This window comes from Pagrus major, chromosome 12 (assembly GCF_040436345.1).
Source record: "Pagrus major chromosome 12, Pma_NU_1.0".
In the NCBI taxonomy this organism is placed as follows: domain Eukaryota; kingdom Metazoa; phylum Chordata; class Actinopteri; order Spariformes; family Sparidae; genus Pagrus; species Pagrus major.
In genome coordinates this window covers 11,320,313-11,339,456 of record NC_133226.1, presented here as the reverse complement: position 1 = coordinate 11,339,456, position 19,144 = coordinate 11,320,313, and the positions used below count along the sequence as shown (strand labels likewise).

Genomic DNA, 19,144 nt, shown 5'->3' with positions numbered 1-19,144 from the left:
TCCAGATGTGCACTGACCCATATAATTTGTGTGTTTGTACGTACATGTTTCAAATTACACCATGACTAGCCTGACCAACAGATCATCCTGCTGTGAAACTTTAAAACTTGGTGGATTCGGTGCAGCATTTAAAGCGCAGGAGAGCTTTGTTTCTTGAATGAAGTGGAAGAATCATGTATAAACTAATTTTAAGAACATATTTATGAAGTGAAAGTATTAGGTAATTCAGAATAACCAAGAATGATCATTTGAAATGATAATTACCAAAATATAGTGAAGAAGAAAATAAAAAGGTAGGAGAGGAGAAAGAGGCTGGTCTAAATAATGAAGAACCTGCGACTGCGGTAACACGACCTGCAGTCTGTGAACTCTGGTGTCAGATATCAGGGACTGGACTGCTGCTGCCTCCACAGGAAAGACAAATGATAACAGCTCCTCTTTGCACTGAAAACACACATAATACAGATGTAAATGAAAAATATAATGGAGCAGGTGTCTTGTTAAAAAAAGTGAGTGTGATTTAAAGCAACAATCTGTCATTTTTATATAAATAAGTGGATGTAATGCTGTTCTCCACTGCAGATTGATATAAGATCTGATCAGCTTTACGTACATGTGCTGCTGAGAAAAAAGTTCTCAGACTGTCATATATGTGGCATTTTCATCTCTTTAGCAACATTGTTTTGTATGACCTGAACTAAGAACAATCAGCACTATTATTAGTAAAAAATAAAAATAAATAAATAAATAAATCAGGGTGAATTTATTAACTGATAAAAAGGTAGATGTCAGTTGTTTGTGGTTTTGCATGTTTAATGACAAAAGCAGCTGATTAGGGTGGCTGACTTTGGCTCTTCTCTGATTTTAATAAACAGTGTTGGCGTTCACATGTGACAACTCAAACACAAAAATTGAATTGAACATATACCTTAAATATAATTAAAACATTAATATTCGTCAAAACATTAATTGAAATTGAAAGACAGAATGGGTCAAATGAAACTATAAGTTATATTTTAAGAAACAGACAACAATGCAGATATATGACAGAAATAAATTCTACTTTCATTTATTTAATGAAATGCTGTTCTGTTGTGTTACATTAAAAGGGTTAAGAAACAAAGGCACTGTAATGAAATGTTGTGTTTCTTGTTAAATCAATACAGGATGTCTGTAGAAAGTCTCTCCAGGACATAGATACAGTATGTCTGTGCTCCAGGATGCCAAGATTTACTACCTCAGCATCAACAAACAGTTTTGTGAGTTTATTTTGGTCACTTACTGGTTTAACAAGAATATTTTAAAGTAGCTGGTTAGCAAACTGAGACGAGCAACCCTCTTTAAAGCCACTATATGTAGAATTCGAAAAAATTCTAACTTCAGCGCCCTCGATTGGTAGGATCAAAAAAGACAGCATATAGGGCCTCCCTCAAACCGGACCCTCCCAGCTCCCACTCCTTAATGAATCGCCCTTCATTAAGATGTAGGGCAGCGGCAAGTTTTGTGGCAAGCTTTGTTTCCTATCAGCATCTTTTGGAAGCGGCATTTCTTTTTTCTGTTTATAAGCTGCTTTAAAGGAGCTCTATGTGACAATCTGTAGCAATTTTCACTTTTTTAATAATTGTGTGGAGCATCTTCCTCAACGAACACAACACAGCATTGCACGCGGTCCATAAGTCAGCATTGTGTACACTCATTGTCAGAAGGTTTTCTAACCCACTTCCACTCCAGACTATTTGGTTTGGGATGGCACCTAATGTGGCGGACCTGCCACCCAGACGCACAAATGGAATGGGAGGTGGGGAGGGAGAAGGTGTAGAGTGTGGTTTCAGAAACGCCCATATCAAGATTGTCGAACTTTTTTGCAAAGAAACAAAAAACAAAAGAATTTCAAATATGCTATGATCACATAAGAAGTCAACACAGTGGCTTTAAACTGGAAAATCTGTGTTCACAACTTGAAGCCAAGAAGCATCCAATGCAATCCTACGTGTTGAAATGTTTGCACCCTAAACCCCCTGACCTCAAAACAAACCGAGTCCATGAAAAAAATAAAATCTGAGTCTGAAATCAACTCTTATTTAAGGTCTGGCAACACATAAAGCATAATGCAGAACAGTGGGCTCCAAATGATAATAGAGTGAAGATCTGAGTTGTGAGAGATGCCAGACATCAGAAGAAGTAGGTCAAATCTCAAGCTGTAATGAAACTACTTAAGTGATTCAACAGATTAGATTATGCCCACTTTCCATCAACAATCACTTGCATGCTGTCATGTTCCGTCGAAACAATACTGAACAGGTCATTCAAGTAAAAACAGACACATATAGAGAGAGAACATAAAACATTAAAGTCTAAAAGTCCTGTCTTTCAATCATTAAAACATCCAGTTTAAGTGATTTGGGGAGGTTCATCTCTACGTGTATGTCGAGTGACCGTGTTCCCAGATGGAGGGTTTCCTTGAAGTGGTGAGGCAGAGGAGGCATGGAGAGATCACGTGACCCTGAAACCGGGAATCGAGAGGCGGCCCCGTCATGTTGAGAGCAGCTGTTTTTAATATCGTTACAGTCCCGCTGAGTTGCAAGATGTGCCTGGGGCGTCAGCAAAATCCCTGTTGCTGGTACATTCATCAGAGCCGTCCAGATAATCCAAGAAGTCGTCATTCCACAGTCCAGTGACCTATATATTTTTTAAAAAGAGTGGTATATTTCCTCAAACACTTATACCAGGCCCAGGATCCATCACAGCAAATAGTTTTCTCTCTTAAAGGACAACAAGATGCCCTCCATTTCCTCAAGGCCTTTACAATCCAACTTCTCCGTCTCCTCCCCCTCTTTCTCACTGGTCATCGTCGTATCTCTGAAGTACGTCCTCCAGCTTGGAGGTGATCTTCTGGAAGAAGCCGATCTGCTGACGGAGATGGTGCTGCATCTGCGAACGGAAGTCCCGTACGCGTGTGCGGTGGAAGTGCTGGATCTCTGCCAGAGTGGCACAGGAAATGATGTTGCAGCGGTCGTGGAGGTCACCCTCCTGCTTTGGACAGTCTTTCACCTTGGTCAGTGCACCTGGAAGAGGATGGGGGAGGGAGGGAGAGACAGAGAGGGAGAAGACTGAGAATGTGTGGCAGGTTTATGAAGCACAGAGCCGAACTAAAAATAGAACTTAGTGGATTAGTTCCAGTAAAACAACTTCTGTAAAATCACAGGCCAACGACTAAAAACGCAGCCTTGAAACCAGGCTCAAAATGGTCAGTTTACTCTGTTTTGCTGGACAGGGACGATTCTAGGGCAGTTCTATTAATAGTTTTCTCATCAATAATAGCAACATCTGATAAACTTATATCAATTTTAGGCTTAAATTAACTAACTTCGGGTAAGCCCCAACCATTGCACATACAGATACAGGTGATGTAGTTGGTTGAGCAGACACAGAATAAGGTGTACTCACTCATCTGTAGTTTTTTTTTTACACATCTCTGTATTCAGCTGTCTCACTGCATAGTCTTCTGATGACTGAATTTTGATGCTGCGCTCATATCTGTCTATTAAGAAGCTGCCGCCAGGAGACAGTTGGCTTAACTTAGCGACAAAAAAAAAACAACAAAACAACCTTTTAGATTTTGGATTTTGTACAAATTAAGGTAGCATTATGTAGGAATTGTTAGTTTTGTGCGATTTGGCGCCCCACAGTTTCTGAGTGGAACACCACTGTTTTAAATACAAATCACAGGTCTGTAACAATTGTCAGATGTAATGTAGGTGCTAATTACCAACAAAACTCATGACGTCATTACAATGTTATGTGCTGAAAACTTTTCTCTTGGAGTGAACATGTACGTATGTAACACTGTGATCCTACCCTCTCACTGAGATTACGGGACAAGCTTGTACAAACCACAGTTAAAAAGACTGCCAGGAAGAAGGACAGGGAAATTCTCCAAGCTGGCCATAACATTTTATTTGAATACTACAGACATGAGCTGGTTTGCATACTCTCTTTGTTTCCTTGCAGTCACCCAACGCACATCTGTGACTCAGAGTGTCTAGTTTAGTGTGACTAAACTTTCGTGGGGGAAGTAGCGCAGTTTGGGCGGACATGACCCACGAAGAAATGGATGAAGAGGAACTCAGAGAGTCAGGCTCTAACATTACGGCGTGCGAAGGAAATGATGAGCTTGCTGGTAGCCGTCACTCTCGCCCTCCTTCCTGACCTCGTTGACCTACAGTCTCTTGATCTGTCTCTCCCTTTATCTCACCCTCGTACGCACTCGTGGAAAATACACACCATACCTACTAAGAACGCTAACGAACCGAAATTAACTTGGACTTTGCTCTCCTTGCTGCCAAGGCGATTACAGAGCTGTAATCTGAACTCTTGTACTGCTGGCTGGTGGGAAACTTGTCCGGCTCTGTGACTATCTGCGCCCTCGCACACATACACACAGCCCTCCCCTCTTCCTTTTCTTCCGACTTCTCTTCAACTCGCTGTATGACCAGGAGGAAAAGAGGGAGAAGAAAAGAGGAGGAGGGGAAGCTAATCCTGAGACCGCTCCATTTTGCATTCCTGCAGTCCCAGGGCAACACAGGACAAGAGGCCCAGGAATCTCCCCTCATTCAAATCAGATGTAGCCTCTGGACCTCACAGACAGAACCGGGACAGTCAGATGACACTGTACATTTAGGGACCTTAAGGTCAACAAAGCCGTCCACCTTAAGAGCCCAGCGGTGGTTTCTCTCACCAATCTGTGCTGCAATATTGACTTGATTTTGTAATTCGGTTGGTACTAGATAAATGTTCAGCGCCCAAATGAGATAGATATTTGGGGAATGTAGACGTGAAACTCCTGCAGTCAGGGTTTCATTGTGTGCCAAGTCAAAAGAATGTCATCAAATGCTAAAAAAAAAGAAAAGAAAGGCAGAAAAAAAAGATTTCTTATACATTTACACTACTTCTCATCAGCTTTCTCTCAATTTGAGTCCTTCACGAAATTGACTGTTTATGGAAACTGTGACTAAACCAGCCATCCATTGTTGAAGGTAGTTATTTCACAACTGACAGAAGTGCAGACTTTGCATTGTGGGGATGATGTTACTAAGCAGACAAAACAACGCAGCAATAATGAGTAACTCAGAGTCTATGCCTTTATATCCCAGCCATGACTGATTATATGATCTACCACATGCTGGGCACAATTCAAGAATTTAGAGTCAATGAGTCTCTTTGTATCAGTAATACACTTGTTGGTCAATCAATTTGCAACTAAATTCCTAAATCCGGGAATCTGGTCGCATTTTTGCACTTCTGGTTCCCCCGTCTCAAAGTCAATGGGTTTCTTGAATGGGTTTCCAGTTAAATGCCTGAAATAAGGTCTGTGGTCACCAAAGACTGAAGATTTTTACAAGATTTGTTCTACGACATAAAATACATCAATAAAGTCCCCACAATTTAATTATAAAGCACTTAAAAAGAGAAGTTGTCACGGACATCAAACGTCATCAGGCCAAACACGGAGACTCTGCTCACTAGTCTGTCTTTACAGGCTGACTCAAACTTTACAACATGTAGGTCGCTCTGTTTACAGAAAACTTGTAAAGTAATCGTGTCGTAAGACGCTTAGTTGTGGTGACGTTGAAGTCGTGCGACCACAACAGTTTGTTTATAGCCTAACGTTAGCTTTTCACTTCTAGTGATTTAATTTACAACATTAAATAGCTAGAAACACAACGAAACATGTAAGTATCATAAGATCATGTTTGCCACAGAGCTTATTTTCTGCAATAATCCAAAATGCCCTGTCGAGGGAACCAGGGCGATGCTATCTTCCGGGTTGGCCGACAAAAATGCGTCATCCCTACATGTTCTGCTTCGACTGATTCCAATGAAATTTGGTGGAAATTTGGGCTGAAAGAAAGAAAGACAGACTGCTGTCTCCCTTCCTTCCACAAATCTAAATCTAAGCTGTGGTTTCCAGAAGTGAGAACAGTGAAAGCAGAAATAATGGTATCATATCCTGTGACATTACTATGAGTAGTATAATGTCCCTGTTACTACTTGGTTAATTTTTAAGGGATACGATAAAGTTGTTTTAGCTAATGAGTTAGCTTAGTGACAGTTTGGGTATATATACCCTCAACGTGCGGTCAAGCTCATGCACACAAGCTAGATGGAGTGCGCACTAACACTTTTAGCTTAGCAGCTACTGCAAAGATCTTGGCTTGAAAAGGATATAAATAACATCTTTTCAAATCAGTTTGAGATCTTGGGGCTTCTGGAGGGAAGTTGTAAGGAACCATTTTATGTTTTAGTTTTTTACGTTTGGAAAAAAAAAGTCCCCATCTACTTCAGTATTCCTGTAAACTTCTCCTCAGTTTCCATCAGAATGGGATGATTAGATAATTCGTTTTTGTGAAGTATTTCTTCATGTAATCTATTTAAATTTAAACCTATTAGTCGAGGCTTCAATAATAGGAACAGTGTCTTCCAGTGCAGCAGAAATGAGCGACATGTTCAAACCAGTTAGAGTGTTAGAGGCTCTTTCAGGGACGCACAACAATGTGTTATTTGTCAATCAGAAAGTAGGTGAAGTCCCGTCAGTCACAGGGACTATTGGGATTCAGACTGTGTTTCCATAGCTCGGCGCTGTGATTGTATCTAGAGAACAGAGCTCAGCGGACTATAGAAACAGTGCCTCTAGGTTTTGGCCAACGTCAGGACTTTGTGTGCCAGGAGCACCTCCCTCCTCCCGACCTGCATGGAACTAACAAGCTAACTCCTCTGCAAGTCCTTTGTACATGTCTGTGTGTGTCTGTGTGTGTGTGTGTTTCTGTGTTTGTGTTTTTCAATGAGCAAGTACAGGCTCTCACACTACCCAGAGTGTTACAATGGACTGGCCATGGGTTTCAGTTTTCAACCTAGATTCAAACTGCAATTCAGTAAATGAAAACAGATGTTGAAACAGTCAGAATCAGGGACTGTGTATTGTCTGCCTTCGGACTGACATGATTAATAGATAGGGCGGCTGCGGGCTGGATGGCCTTTGGAAATGTCATTAATTATCTTCTAATGCAACTAAAAATAAATAAATCTTTTGTTTCAGAAGAGATTGTACAGCCTGCAGCATGGAAACTCAGCGAAAGGCCTCGTGTTAATCCTCTCTGGATTCAACCCTCCACCCTGCACAGGCATCCATGAGCAAGAGTCCTGACCGCTCACTCTCTACCAGCTCTACTTCAAGCTATCCTCTGACTTCTGACCTCCCTGTGAAGATAGGTCCTGCATGTGTTCCATTTCTTGCTGGCATGTTGAAGAGTTTAATGCATTTTATGTCAGCACTTCTGCCGTTGCTCGACACAGCCCTGCACAGTTTCTTGGTTTATTTCAAGGCTGTGACGTGTTTGGCATTTACATCTCACCTCGAAAGTGGAAATATAGGTGTGTTAAAGAGCTCAGACTTTAACACTCCTGCAGTCATGAACACACACACACACACACACACTGACCCACCTTTCTGCACATGGATGATGTCAGGGAAATTGGCCAGATGTCCTCTGTAGAGGTCCAGCAGGTCAGAAATAGGATCCAGGTCCTGCCGCGGCTGCTCAGCAAAATACTCTCCAATGGCCTCGTAGGCCTCACCGGTGTCGGAGATGGCTTTGTTCAGGCCCACTGAGTAGGCCTGCTGGTCCAGCTCGAACGCCTGCGCCAGCAGTTTGAAGGCCTGTCCGACTTTCTGGTACTCCTTCTTGAACCCAACCGCCTGTTTGCGAGCGAACTCGTTGATGGTGGTGTTCACGACCACGCTGTTCTCGTCCATTCTCTTGGTGAAGCTCTTGAAGCCCTCGATCTTGCTCTCCACTTCGTGGAGGTCCAGTGGGACAGAAGGCGTGCTAAAGAAAATAATGAAAAAGACGGTCATTTAAGACTTTGAAGCTTTATTTTGAAATCCTTTGTGATGTTTTTAATTCAAGCATTACATCAACTTTATTACACAAACATGTGAGAGCAGATTATTTCTCCCACTTATCTCATCCTCACTATCAGGCACTCCCTATGATGAAAGCTTCCAGTCACAGTTAGAAACAAGGAATACTGATAACAGTGCGTCTTGCTGAAGGGAAAATATGCTACACTGCTACTTTATACCTACTTTATACTACGACGTAACCCAACACCACAGCCTTGATTTTTATCTCTATGATATGCTATGACCTTCTATAACTGCATACATTTCCCAGCATGCCTTGTACAATCTGGGCTGGAACCTGATAAGTTCAGTGGCTGGTTACAGAAGTAGAGTGAGAGTGTAAGACCACAATAAAGCAACCAGAGTGATACTTTTTCAAGTTACGAAAGTGAGGACCACGGCCCTTATTGAAAAGCCATTCTGGGTTGCATCATCAACGCATTCCGGTGTATTTGCTGCTCTTGTTGGTGGACATGTGGGTCTCTATGCCTCTTCTACAATGGATTTCTCCTTCTATGACTTCGATTAACTTCGACTGACATGGAGTACCGATCCGATACCGCTGTGCTTGAAGTTACACAAGTTGCTCGCTGTCCAGAGCCATCTATAGAGTTGGGTGCAGAGGTAGATCAACACCCCAAGTCTCATCAGATTCTGCTCTGATCCGGAGCCGTTTACTGACTAGAGGAGAGCTCGAAGATTACTTTTTACTTTTGGGATTTAAACACACACACACTTTGTGTACCGTTGCTTGCTAACGTTGGTTAAGGCTAATGTACAGTATAGTAATTTGGCGGTTTGGGGCAGATAAACACCCTATGAGTAACGTGACTAAACACAATTGACTCTGTGGTCAAACTTGCTTTACTGGTAGTGAACACACCATTATAAAACCACCTTTGCTGATGAAAATCTATTAGACATGACTCACAAATGTTCACAGACAAGGTAATGTTTTAATATTTGTGTTAAGTTGAGATTTGTTGGCCCATTTCCCTATCCCAGACGTAAAAACCCCAACTGCTACTGCCTGACGACAAACCTGATGTTTTAGTTCAATAAAACATTTCTGCAACTCGGTCCAACCTGCTGGAATCAGGTTTCTATATGAAATACATTCACGAATTGAACCCACAGCTTCTCTACAACCCAGCCTCCTACCTGATTGTGAGGAAGAAATTGGCCCCGACCAGCTCGTCCCTCTCTGCCTTCCTCTTGCCCTGTTTCCACGCCTTCTCATCCGCCCCGCACGTTAGGAAATGCTGGAAGACGTCGCAGCGTGCCAGCACGGGGTGGCTGGTCATGTGGTTCATCCACCAGATCAGTCCCTTCCTACGCTTGGAGATGAAGTCCTCCTCGAAGCGTCCAGTGGCCTGTTTCTCTGGCAGGTGGGGCACCGAGATGACGGGGAAGCGCTCTACAAGCCGGGCGTACAGCCAGTCGAAGTGTTTATACCTGCGGGGAGGATGGAAGTGGAGACAGGTGGCAGGATTTGTGAGGGAGAAGGGAATGATTAGGAAGTGGGGTAAAGGGCAGAGAAATGTGGTGAGAAGGAGTGAAAACGAAGGAGCAAGTTGTCGAAGTGTTTTCCCAGCAGGACCAAGTGGAAATGTAAGGGAGTAAGTGTTGGTTGGAAATGACAGGCCTACTGACAGGGAAACAATGTAAAAGGTGCAGAGGGAATCTCAGAGAGGAAAGGGGGGGGAGATTCCTGAGGACTCCAGAGGGCAAGAGGCCATAAGTCAGCTCTGTTTTTGCCATTTTGTGTGAACAATTGCGGCCACAGGAAAAGCCACAGAAACATTTATTCGGAGTGTGTGGGTGTTGGGGGGGATCCGGTGAAGAAATAAGCCCAGTTCGGAAACCCCAGAGAGGGAAGAGGAGGAGGAAGAGAAGGAGGAAGAGAGGCTGTACCTGCGGTTGACTTGTACGTTGGTGTGCGTCGGGGTCAGGCCGTAGGACATGTAGCTCTTCATGCCCTTGAACTTGGTCTGCTTGGTGGGGTCGTCGATGGTGCACGTGAATGGGTATGGGTCCTCCTGCCACTCTGGTCCATGCTTCCCCATCACCACGCAGATCTTGTCTCCATCCTTCACAAAAGCCGAGGCCTCCCCGAGCAGGAAGGCCTCCCCTCCGGACTTGACGAAGGTGGAGAACCTGTTGAGGTTCCTCCCCACTGTCGCCGAGCTCTTTGCCTGCTGCTGATGAGACTGGGCGCTCTCACGCCGCCCCGGCAAGGAGGAGGTCACCGGGTACAAGGGGGGCGTGGTGCCCATACCCTGAGGCGCATCGGTCGCAGGGGAGCTGTCGTCCCAGTCGTCGTCCCAGTCGTCATCACTGCCCTGGCTGGTGTGGAAGCTGCCTCCACCGCTGCCACTGGACGTGTAGGAGGTGTGGGTGGGAGTCTGGGCTTTGGTTTTGGGCGAGGAGAAGCCGTTGTTGTTGGTGTTGGAGGTGATGTGGTCCTTGACGATCTCCACATAGGAGGCAGGGAAGAGGCCAGCCTCCCCCCTGCTGTTCTCCCCCTCCAGCCAGCCCTCCAGCTCCTCCTCGCTGAACAGAGTCACCAGCTCATTCTCTGTTATGGAGATCTCTCCTGGGTTCTCAGAGTGGAAGTCGTACAACACTCTGGCCTTTAACGCCATAACTTCAGGACTTCTGTCACTTTTATGTTTGTGTCTTGTCTTTCACTGCAAAGTCTGCCTCAACAACTTTCTTTTCTTCCCGGATTAGACCTTTAAAGATCAGTCTGAAACTTGAGCAGGGTTTAGATCACGCAACAGCAACAACTGGGAGGTTTTTTTTCCTTCCCACTTTTGTAATAAGCAAACAGGCTCGTATCAGAGATCCGTGCATAAAAAGAACAAGAGCAGAAACACACAGGGTTGTACCCGACACCCACCTCCTCTCTGCGGGTTCAAATATCACTTGTTTCCATCCAGAACTTAATCCAAGGCGGAAAGCGGAGATGAAGCCAGTCCTGATGGGAAGTTTTTCTGATGCCGGTTCGAGTTTTAAAGCTGACGGACTTCCTCGGGGTTGTATAGCTGCTTTATTCCTCCAGATAAGAGCCGGGGGGAAAGTCCTCCGTGTCTCCTCCTCTCCCCGAGATGCTTGTAAGTTAAAGGCACCAGTCTTAACACGTAGTAGACTGGCTGAGTAACGGAGGGTGGAGCCAGGAGCGAGTCCAGTCATGTCACTGGAGTCATACATGGAAAAAGCAAAACCCACACAGAGCTTTTATCTGGGCTGACATGAACCTCGTTATAGAAATAAATGTCCAGTTCTGTAGGACACGTCATCGAGTCTAATGGTATTAATCGTATAATGATATAATGGCTGCCACTTATATTATTAATTAGCCGGATTATTACTGACAAATAATCTCATGGGTTTAGAAAAATATATTTCTGCATTAAACCTCCATTTTTAGGAAAAAATACTCGGATTTAAACTACAACTTGCCAACACTTCTGTAATTTAACCATTTATAGGCACATATAACAAGCCCAACTCATTTTCTTGCATTTATTGAGAACCTATATTACATTTATACACTGCATCACATTTTCTCCACAGGACGAGACTTTAAAGGTGCACTATGTAGTTTTGGGGAAGACATTTTAAAATAGGAAGAGAAAAATCTTCATTGATATATTTTTAATACAAATTAAACCAACTGTCCTCAAAGGACAACATATATTCATACTGTTTTACTTTGTTTATATGTGGCAGACCCTGCCACCTTTCTAACTTCAAACAGTGTTCTGGGGACCTTGTTCCCGGCTTGAACGCTTGTTCATTAAGTTATGGAAATATATCAAATCAATATTTCTAAATTTGTATTCCTACCTTCTTAAAGGGGCACTGTGTAATTTTAGAGAGGCAATTCAAACTCAGAATTTTAATATTTACGATATTGATGAGCTAATAATACAAACTCAGATATATTATATATTTGTTCCATAACTGAATAAACAAGCTGTTCTCAGAGGAAAATAAGGTCCAGAGAACACTGTTTGAAGCTAGAAAGGTGGCAGGGTCCGCCACATAAACAAAGTAAATGGGCTTAAAAGATCAAATACCAAAGAATATTTTTATGTCCTTGCACAAATCTGGAGGTTTGTTCTCTATTTATGGTTCCATGCAGCTTTAATTATTATATGGCTTTAAAAGAAACATCCCAATTCTTAGGATGTATTATTATTATTGTTATTATTACTATTATTAGTTTACTGTAATGTAATTATAAGATTTACTTTAAGACAACATTGAATGGGCTACATTACCCAACTGCAAATTCAGCTAACTCATATTAAACAGTGTACTGACTTGCAAATAAACTGCAAATGTAACTCAAATAAAGGCTGGAAACACTTTTATTAGGCTGCAATTAAGGGACAGAGTCAGGTATGGTGTATGGTTTATATTGGGATCTTTTTCATCATGGTCAAAAATCTTAAGTGTATTTTTTTTCCCTTCTGTGTCACAACTCCCCAATAAAAAGATGAATTTTAAGTTTATTGAGGTGTTATTGTGGTTAGAAAAAAACCCTTTAAATATGATTAAATATACTATTTGAACAGCATTTTTTCTCTAATAAGGTAGGTTCAATAAACCTACCTAAAAATTTAAACTTCTTTAAAACACGTCTGCTTCTCCCCCACAGAAAAACACAAAATCTGTGAGTATGCAAATATTGTTTCTGTCAAAAATTCAGCTGTATCCAAACTGTCCTCTACTTCATTTTCAGTCTGCGTGCACTGGAGGCTTCAAGTTTCCACATCACACTTGTGTAAGTTGAACACTAGACCATATTTGTCTTTCAAACTAGTTATGCTGTCACAAAATCCTGCTCATGTGTACACATCTTACATTCAAAGTAAACACAATAAAACTTCCCCCCTTCAGCAGATTAATTTCAAAAAGCCTTCAAGTGTCTGACTGTGTTCTATAACATTGAGCAAAACACATTTTTGAGTGGAGGGTGTCTTTGAATTTCCCCAAATGTAGGTCTGTTTACGCAAAACTTGCCCATAGACTAATCTGACTGCAGCTAAGAATTACAAATCCTTTCATAAAATTACTGTTTCTGCATTTTTTGAAGCATAGGTACTTCCTTTAAAGTATATTTATTAGACCTATTCCCCCAAATAAAGTGTGGACGTCCAAATCTTTTAAACTGTATGAAAAGCGACTATTTTACAAGGATTGTTCTCACAGGAACATTGTTCTTCATTAAATATAGAGGGATAATATAATATAATATAATATAATATAATATAATATAATATAATATAATATAATATAATATAATATAATTCAGTGTGCGATGACTCATACCGGCCACAAGAGGTCAGTGTTACATCACACAGTGAGAGGAGACAACAGTTCCTCCTCCTGTCCAGCTGATGGCAGTAAAGCGACTTTCACGTGTAAATCTGGCCATGTTAAACCCTCCAGACAAGGAATTTGATAATTATGGGTGATATTCATGTTATTTAATCAAACATTATTAGCGTCATAACAATATTGTCTGAAGCGGCCGACACATGCGGGATAAATGAGGAGGATGTGATGCTGTGTGGACTCAGAGCCGGACTGTTTTAATGTCTGTTGATAAAAGGTAAATATGAGACATGTTGATGGGTGGTGTGAGCTTTGTTCTGGTCCCTGATGAATCGTGGTGTGCACATAGACATGTATGATGGTCGATAAATATCTCCGTTTATCCTCGATAGTGGTCTGAGTGTAGTTTAAAGTAAGACACAATTCACTCATCCAGCTTGTTGTTATTGTGTGTGAGTGTGACAACACGTCCCTGTCTTCCAGAGACAGTCCCCCTTTCTTCTGGTGACCTGTCCCCGGGTGGAGCTGTCCGCCGATATCTTCCCCTTTTTTGTTTGTGTCTGAAAAGACAGACTTGGAAAGTAAAATGATAGCTAACGTGGTGAGAAAGAGCAAACCAGCCGCGTCTGTGGTTGATGTCTCACTCGTGTTGTGCTTGTTTTGGCCACCAGGGGGAGCTGCTCGCTGTAGCAGCTCTGTGCCACTTCTTCTTCTTCTACGCTTTGGAAAACTGCTGTTTGAAACTACTAGAACAGGAGCCGGGAAGTGTCAAATGAAGCCACAGCAGCACCACAAACACCTTGTTAAACCAGGTGGAGTGGAGAGGAAGAGGAGGAGGATAACAGGATAGGAAGGAAGGTGAAGGAGATAGAGGAGGAAAGGTAAAAACACGTGAGGTGTATTATTCCAAACAATGTTTTTAAGACAAAATACAAAAATCACCCAAACAATCGATTAATCAGCGTATTTTATCTAATTGTGTACTATAATTTGATGCTTATTTGTCACAATAAATAAATAAATCACAAAATAGGAGAGACATATATATATAAAATATAAATCTTACGTTTATATGTGGATTTACCGTTTCATATTTCTGTGTGTATTTATACATTCTTACTTACTTACTAATACATGTATTCATCAATTTATAATTTGATTTAATTAATTAATTAATTAATTAATACTTCCCTTACTTTCCAGACTGTTACTTAAGGCAGTAAATAAATCAGTCATTTTTTAGACAGTCAAGGGGTGGGTTAAAGCCTCTGATCAGTAAATGAACAGTATTACAGACACAACGAGTGAACAAGTCTCGGTTCTCTTTGACAGTGGAGTATAGTTCTTCTTTGACACCTCCCACAATAGTACGGAGGCAGAAGAAAAAGAGAGAAATTGCTGCAGCCACTGAAATCCGTGCTAAAATTCAAGTGGCACCTGAATGGGGAACACATTACACAAACACACAAGCTTCTCAGCACAAACTTGTCGCTCGATTGACAGACAAGCCTTTTGGGTTTGTAATACTGTTCATTCACCGGTTAGAGGCCATGACAGATTGATTTATTTTGCTGCAATAAGTTATTCTATGGATACATGAAAGTATGAAATAAATATATGAATGAATAAATAAATATTATTTAAGCATTTAATTCTATAATTATTTGTGTATTAGTTTTGGCCCTTAATGCCCTCCATACATCTGATATTACTGCTGTGCTTATTTTATGAACAGTGTTGCTTTGTGAGCATCCTTTAAATCTACCCAACAGTGACATCTCACTGCTGGTTGGACTAAATGCTGCTACTTAATATAAACTACTTCAATTTTGACTCTAACATTATTATAGTAAATGACTTAAAGGTCCAAACTAAAACCCTTAATGAAGTGATTTAATATGTGGCAGCCTTAACAATTGCTATACACTAAACAACCAATGGCAGCACAGTCTAGACACTGTATATCCCTTATCTCTTCTCTAGGTTTCCACCATGTGCGACCCGGTTCAGACCACCTCTGACAGTCTGTGTAAACTCGTCCGTTGGGCTCACAGCCACGGCACCATCTGCAACCTCATCCCCAGCCTGCAGCGCCCCACCACTGGTTCTTACCGCAATGTGCTGACCCCAGAACCCGGTCACCATGGCAGCAGTGTCCCTGTCGCTGTGTGGGGCTGCAGCGCGGGACACGCCTACCACTGGCCCCTCAGTGACCATGGCAATGGCTCTGGAGGCTCAGCAAATACCGGCCAGGGCCAGGAGAGGTTTGTTGGAGGGCGTCCATCCAATAAGGTAAAGACTTGAGATGTTCTGTTTGTAAAATCTTGAATCTTGAATCAGTGGAGCGTCTCATCTGTTCTCTCTGTCTTACCTCCCAGGTGACAGTGAGGGCATCATGTGACCTCTCTTGTAGCGAAGCAGCGTCAGAGGGGGAGGAGTTCAGCAGCCGGCTGTTTGACATTGCTGGATGCGACTCCTCGGCCACCGATGACGATGGCGACTACGAGCCCCGCCCATCCAGGAAAAGAGGTGGGGCACCAGGTGGAGCAGGTGCCGGGAAGAAGGTCAAGCAGGAAGCAACCTCAGCAGAGGATTTTGACACAGCTGCTAACATAGCAGTGACAGACGCTGTTTCGCTGGCTTGTCAGGCCACACCAGACACACACTGTGAAATCGCACACACACTGTTGCCCAACAAGCCCCTCCCACCCAGCTCTCAGCACATGCATGGACAGGTAATGGGTGATGAGGGGTTAGTGGACCCAGAGATGGAGCTGCTGGGAGGACGCAGCGCCACAACAGGGACCACGGAACACAGCAAAAGATGCAGCTCTACCACTGAGACTACAGGGAAGATTGCAGGTACAGCTTTGTTGTGAGGGATTTTTAGTTTTATGTCATCGTGAAAAAAACTTGATTTTTCTAAAATACTCCAAAATAAGTTAAATTCATGCTCATGTGTGTGTTTTTATCCAGCTGTCTGTCTCCCTGTTACTGAGTGTGAGTGTGTTTCTTGGGGATGTAAATCCACAGGGGGGCACAATGAGCTGACGAGGCTGCGAGAGCTACTGTGTGCAGAACGCAGCCGCAACCAGAAGATGACAGAGATGATCTCCAGTCTGAAGCAGGACAAAGAGCTGCTGCAGCATGAACTCGCCGCAAAAGCGGCGCTCATCTGCGACTTCCTGCAGGACAAACTGCGGCCAGGTAGAGTTTGGATTGGAAGTCCAGCTGTCGATGAATTATGTCACTGTAACATTTACTCCCGGTAAAATTAACAGTTGGTTGACACGTTGAGGTAAAAATCACACCTGTTTTTGTGTATTTTTGCATGCTACTTGTGAATCAATAATTTTACAATGTTTGTCGGGTCCAAAAAAAGATTGTTGTGTTTGTGTGTGAAAGAATTCTGACAGTCGGTTCCAGTTCTAACAATGTTTGTCAGTCAATAGTATAATGGCGTTGGTATCATGTGTTTTCCGTGTTATGTCAGCGATCAGCAGTTGTGGTAGTTGCCAGTTTGTAGAAAAAAACCCATAGGAATAGCTGAGTTCTTCAGGATGTGCCCAACATGCTGTACTGGCCTAATATTAGCTAGCTAGCATTGGCAATGTTAGAATGAAACACGTTCATCAAATTTAGAGTTGTAATTTTTCTATTGCTGGTTCTAGAGAGGAGGTTGCATCGTCGCACCAATCAGATGGAACCAGGAAGTTCACACATGACCTCTCCTGATGATGTGGCAGGCTCTGATTCGCCAACACTGTTTGACTCATTTGAAGAAATGGACCTTCACCCTCTGGAGTGCCACCGGATCCTGAAGAGCAAGAGGAGCCGAGATGGAGAAAACACCCGAGTCAGGAGTAAGGACATGACAATAAACCACACTGTATCACTGACACTAGTCATATTGCGCATTTATTTGTTTTTTGTTCATACTGCTGTGTCTCACCGTCCCTTTATGTCTCCTCTCCAGTGAAAAACGTGGTGGGTGTGATAGCGCGCTACATGGCAGCCCTGCAAGAGTTTCGCCGCAGTGTTTCCATGAAGGTTGCCTTTGACCGGGTCGGCGTGGACCGCAACACTATCTCCCGTACGGCGGCGATAGCTGAGCTCAGCCTGGCCGCTCCGGAGGTGTTTCACGCTCTGGCACCGTGGGATGAGAAGGAGGAGACGCTGGCACATTACGCCCTCCGCTGCAGACAGGCGATGGACGACAACATTAAAGCCAAGATCAAGATGATGAAGGCAAAAGGCGAACTGTTGCCCATTGTGTCCAAGTGACAGATACAGATAGACTGAATCACATCGATGCACACTTCTCTATGTTGTGGAATTTCGGATCGCTTGACCATTCAGGAGAGATGAAGAAGACTAAGAGACACTGATCACTTAAGTTGAAGTAGTTTATACAAACTTGATCAAGGAGGAACAAAATAACAGCACATCTGTCTGCACAGTGCGATGTCGTGTTAATACTCTCGAGTCTCCCCAATGTTCAGATTATATCTTCAGCTCAGAAAGCATCCCTCCCATACATGGTTATCTGTTTAACAACAAAGAAGGGAAAAGTTACTGTAGAGCTTCTCACCTCTGGCCGAGTGAGGAATAGAAAGAAAATGGGTAGAAGACAGTAAGTCTGCAACCATAGATCAATCGAAGGCCATCCTACGAGTTTACACAAACAGTCAGCTTTGGTATGTCGGGGATCTACAGCAGCTTCGAATCGCTAAGTTTGCAAAGACCATGAGAGATATAAACTCATAGAGCAGATGGCACTATGCCCTCATCCATACCTTATCGGGCCTAACATTTATACAGGGTACCTATGACATCCTATGAGGCCAGAATGTTCTGGACCTTCGATGTTTCCCCCACACTCTACATATAAAACTAAAATTCAGCACAAACAGAAAACACATTCTTCCTCTACTATCCGAGTCCATGGTGCTTTACAACGTATTCCAGTAATTACATTGCAAGTCTGTCTTTTTCAGTCTAATGTACTTCTGATGATTATGTGGCTGCATTACAGATACACATATCTGCTACTGTGGGTATAGAAATAAGTCTCTGCCACCTGTCTGGTGCATTTCTCCTCGTATGTATGTGAAACATCTGTGCAATATTGTGGTGGGAAAGAAAACGTTTTTCTTAAATTCTCCTCCCACCAAAACTGTTTATGAATATTTGATGCTGCAGTCATGGCAGCTCAGAATTAATCATAGTCAAATTCAGCCTTTAAGAAACCTGTGGCCCTTTGCTGTATGTCATCCCCTCTCTGTCAGCTGAAAAATAATTAAACAGTAGTCTGATAAATAAGGGACTTTTTTGTATTCAAGCTTCAGTGGCTTGAAGAAAAAGTTTTTTTACACGATCAAGTAGTGTTTATTCTGTTACATAGGTTATTTTGTGTGCTGCCGACCACTGTTACTACACTGTTACCATAAACCACTGAAAACCACGAGCATTATTAGCATCATTATGAATCCCAGTCTACTACTAAATGTACAGCTGACCAAGTTAACTACCTAAGGGCAGCTACAGTTAGCAGCAGTTAGCTGTTACCTTTTAACATTAGAAAAGGGATACATCCGCCTTTACCCTTGGGGTATGATGTGGCATTTAAAAAAAAAAAAAAAGCTGTCATTTTTGTGTGTGGTTAAAATTTTAAAAAAGCATTAAACATAGGCTTTCAAAACAGACATCTGTTCCCTTTTTTTTGCTTAAAAAGACAAAGATCATACGTGAGCAAAATAAATAAATCTGATCACAAGAACCTATAATGTAAACATATCCAAAGACTATGTATTTAAACCCTCTTTTTGTGTT

General features: G+C 42.5%; 2 protein-coding genes across 2 annotated transcripts; one reads left to right on the top strand and one right to left on the bottom strand.

The window, feature by feature from the left end:
• Positions 1–845: 845 nt before the first annotated feature.
• On the bottom strand, positions 846–10,756 carry LOC141006074 (sorting nexin-18-like). Its single transcript, XM_073478180.1, has 4 exons — positions 9,878–10,756; positions 9,125–9,418; positions 7,504–7,886; positions 846–3,065 (listed from the first exon to the last, which is right to left on the bottom strand). Exons 1-4 carry the CDS (start codon positions 10,606–10,608, stop codon positions 2,839–2,841), a joined length of 1,635 nt encoding a protein of 544 aa, XP_073334281.1. The 5' UTR covers positions 10,609–10,756; the 3' UTR covers positions 846–2,838.
• A 2,700-nt stretch (positions 10,757–13,456) lies between these two features.
• LOC141006233 (uncharacterized) lies at positions 13,457–19,015 on the top strand. Its single transcript, XM_073478382.1, has 7 exons — positions 13,457–13,589; positions 13,984–14,193; positions 15,296–15,604; positions 15,691–16,174; positions 16,289–16,519; positions 16,984–17,175; positions 17,289–19,015. The coding sequence occupies exons 3-7, from the start codon at positions 15,305–15,307 to the stop codon at positions 17,594–17,596; spliced, it is 1,515 nt and encodes a 504-aa protein (XP_073334483.1). The 5' UTR covers positions 13,457–13,589; positions 13,984–14,193; positions 15,296–15,304; the 3' UTR covers positions 17,597–19,015.
• The last annotated feature ends 129 nt before the right edge of the window (positions 19,016–19,144 follow it).

Coding starts and splice junctions, on each gene's coding strand:
- LOC141006074 (XM_073478180.1), bottom strand. CDS start 10,608: ATGGCGTTAAAGGCCAGAGTGTTGTACGACTTCCACTCTGAGAACCCA. Junction 7,887..9,124: donor AATTTCTTCCTCACAATCAG/GTAGGAGGCTGG, acceptor TATTTTCTTTAG/CACGCCTTCTGTCCCACTGG. Junction 3,066..7,503: donor CATCATCCATGTGCAGAAAG/GTGGGTCAGTGT, acceptor ATCCTCTTCCAG/GTGCACTGACCAAGGTGAAA.
- LOC141006233 (XM_073478382.1), top strand. CDS start 15,305: ATGTGCGACCCGGTTCAGACCACCTCTGACAGTCTGTGTAAACTCGTC. Junction 16,175..16,288: donor GACTACAGGGAAGATTGCAG/GTACAGCTTTGT, acceptor GTTTTTATCCAG/CTGTCTGTCTCCCTGTTACT. Junction 17,176..17,288: donor AGAAAACACCCGAGTCAGGA/GTAAGGACATGA, acceptor TCTCCTCTCCAG/TGAAAAACGTGGTGGGTGTG.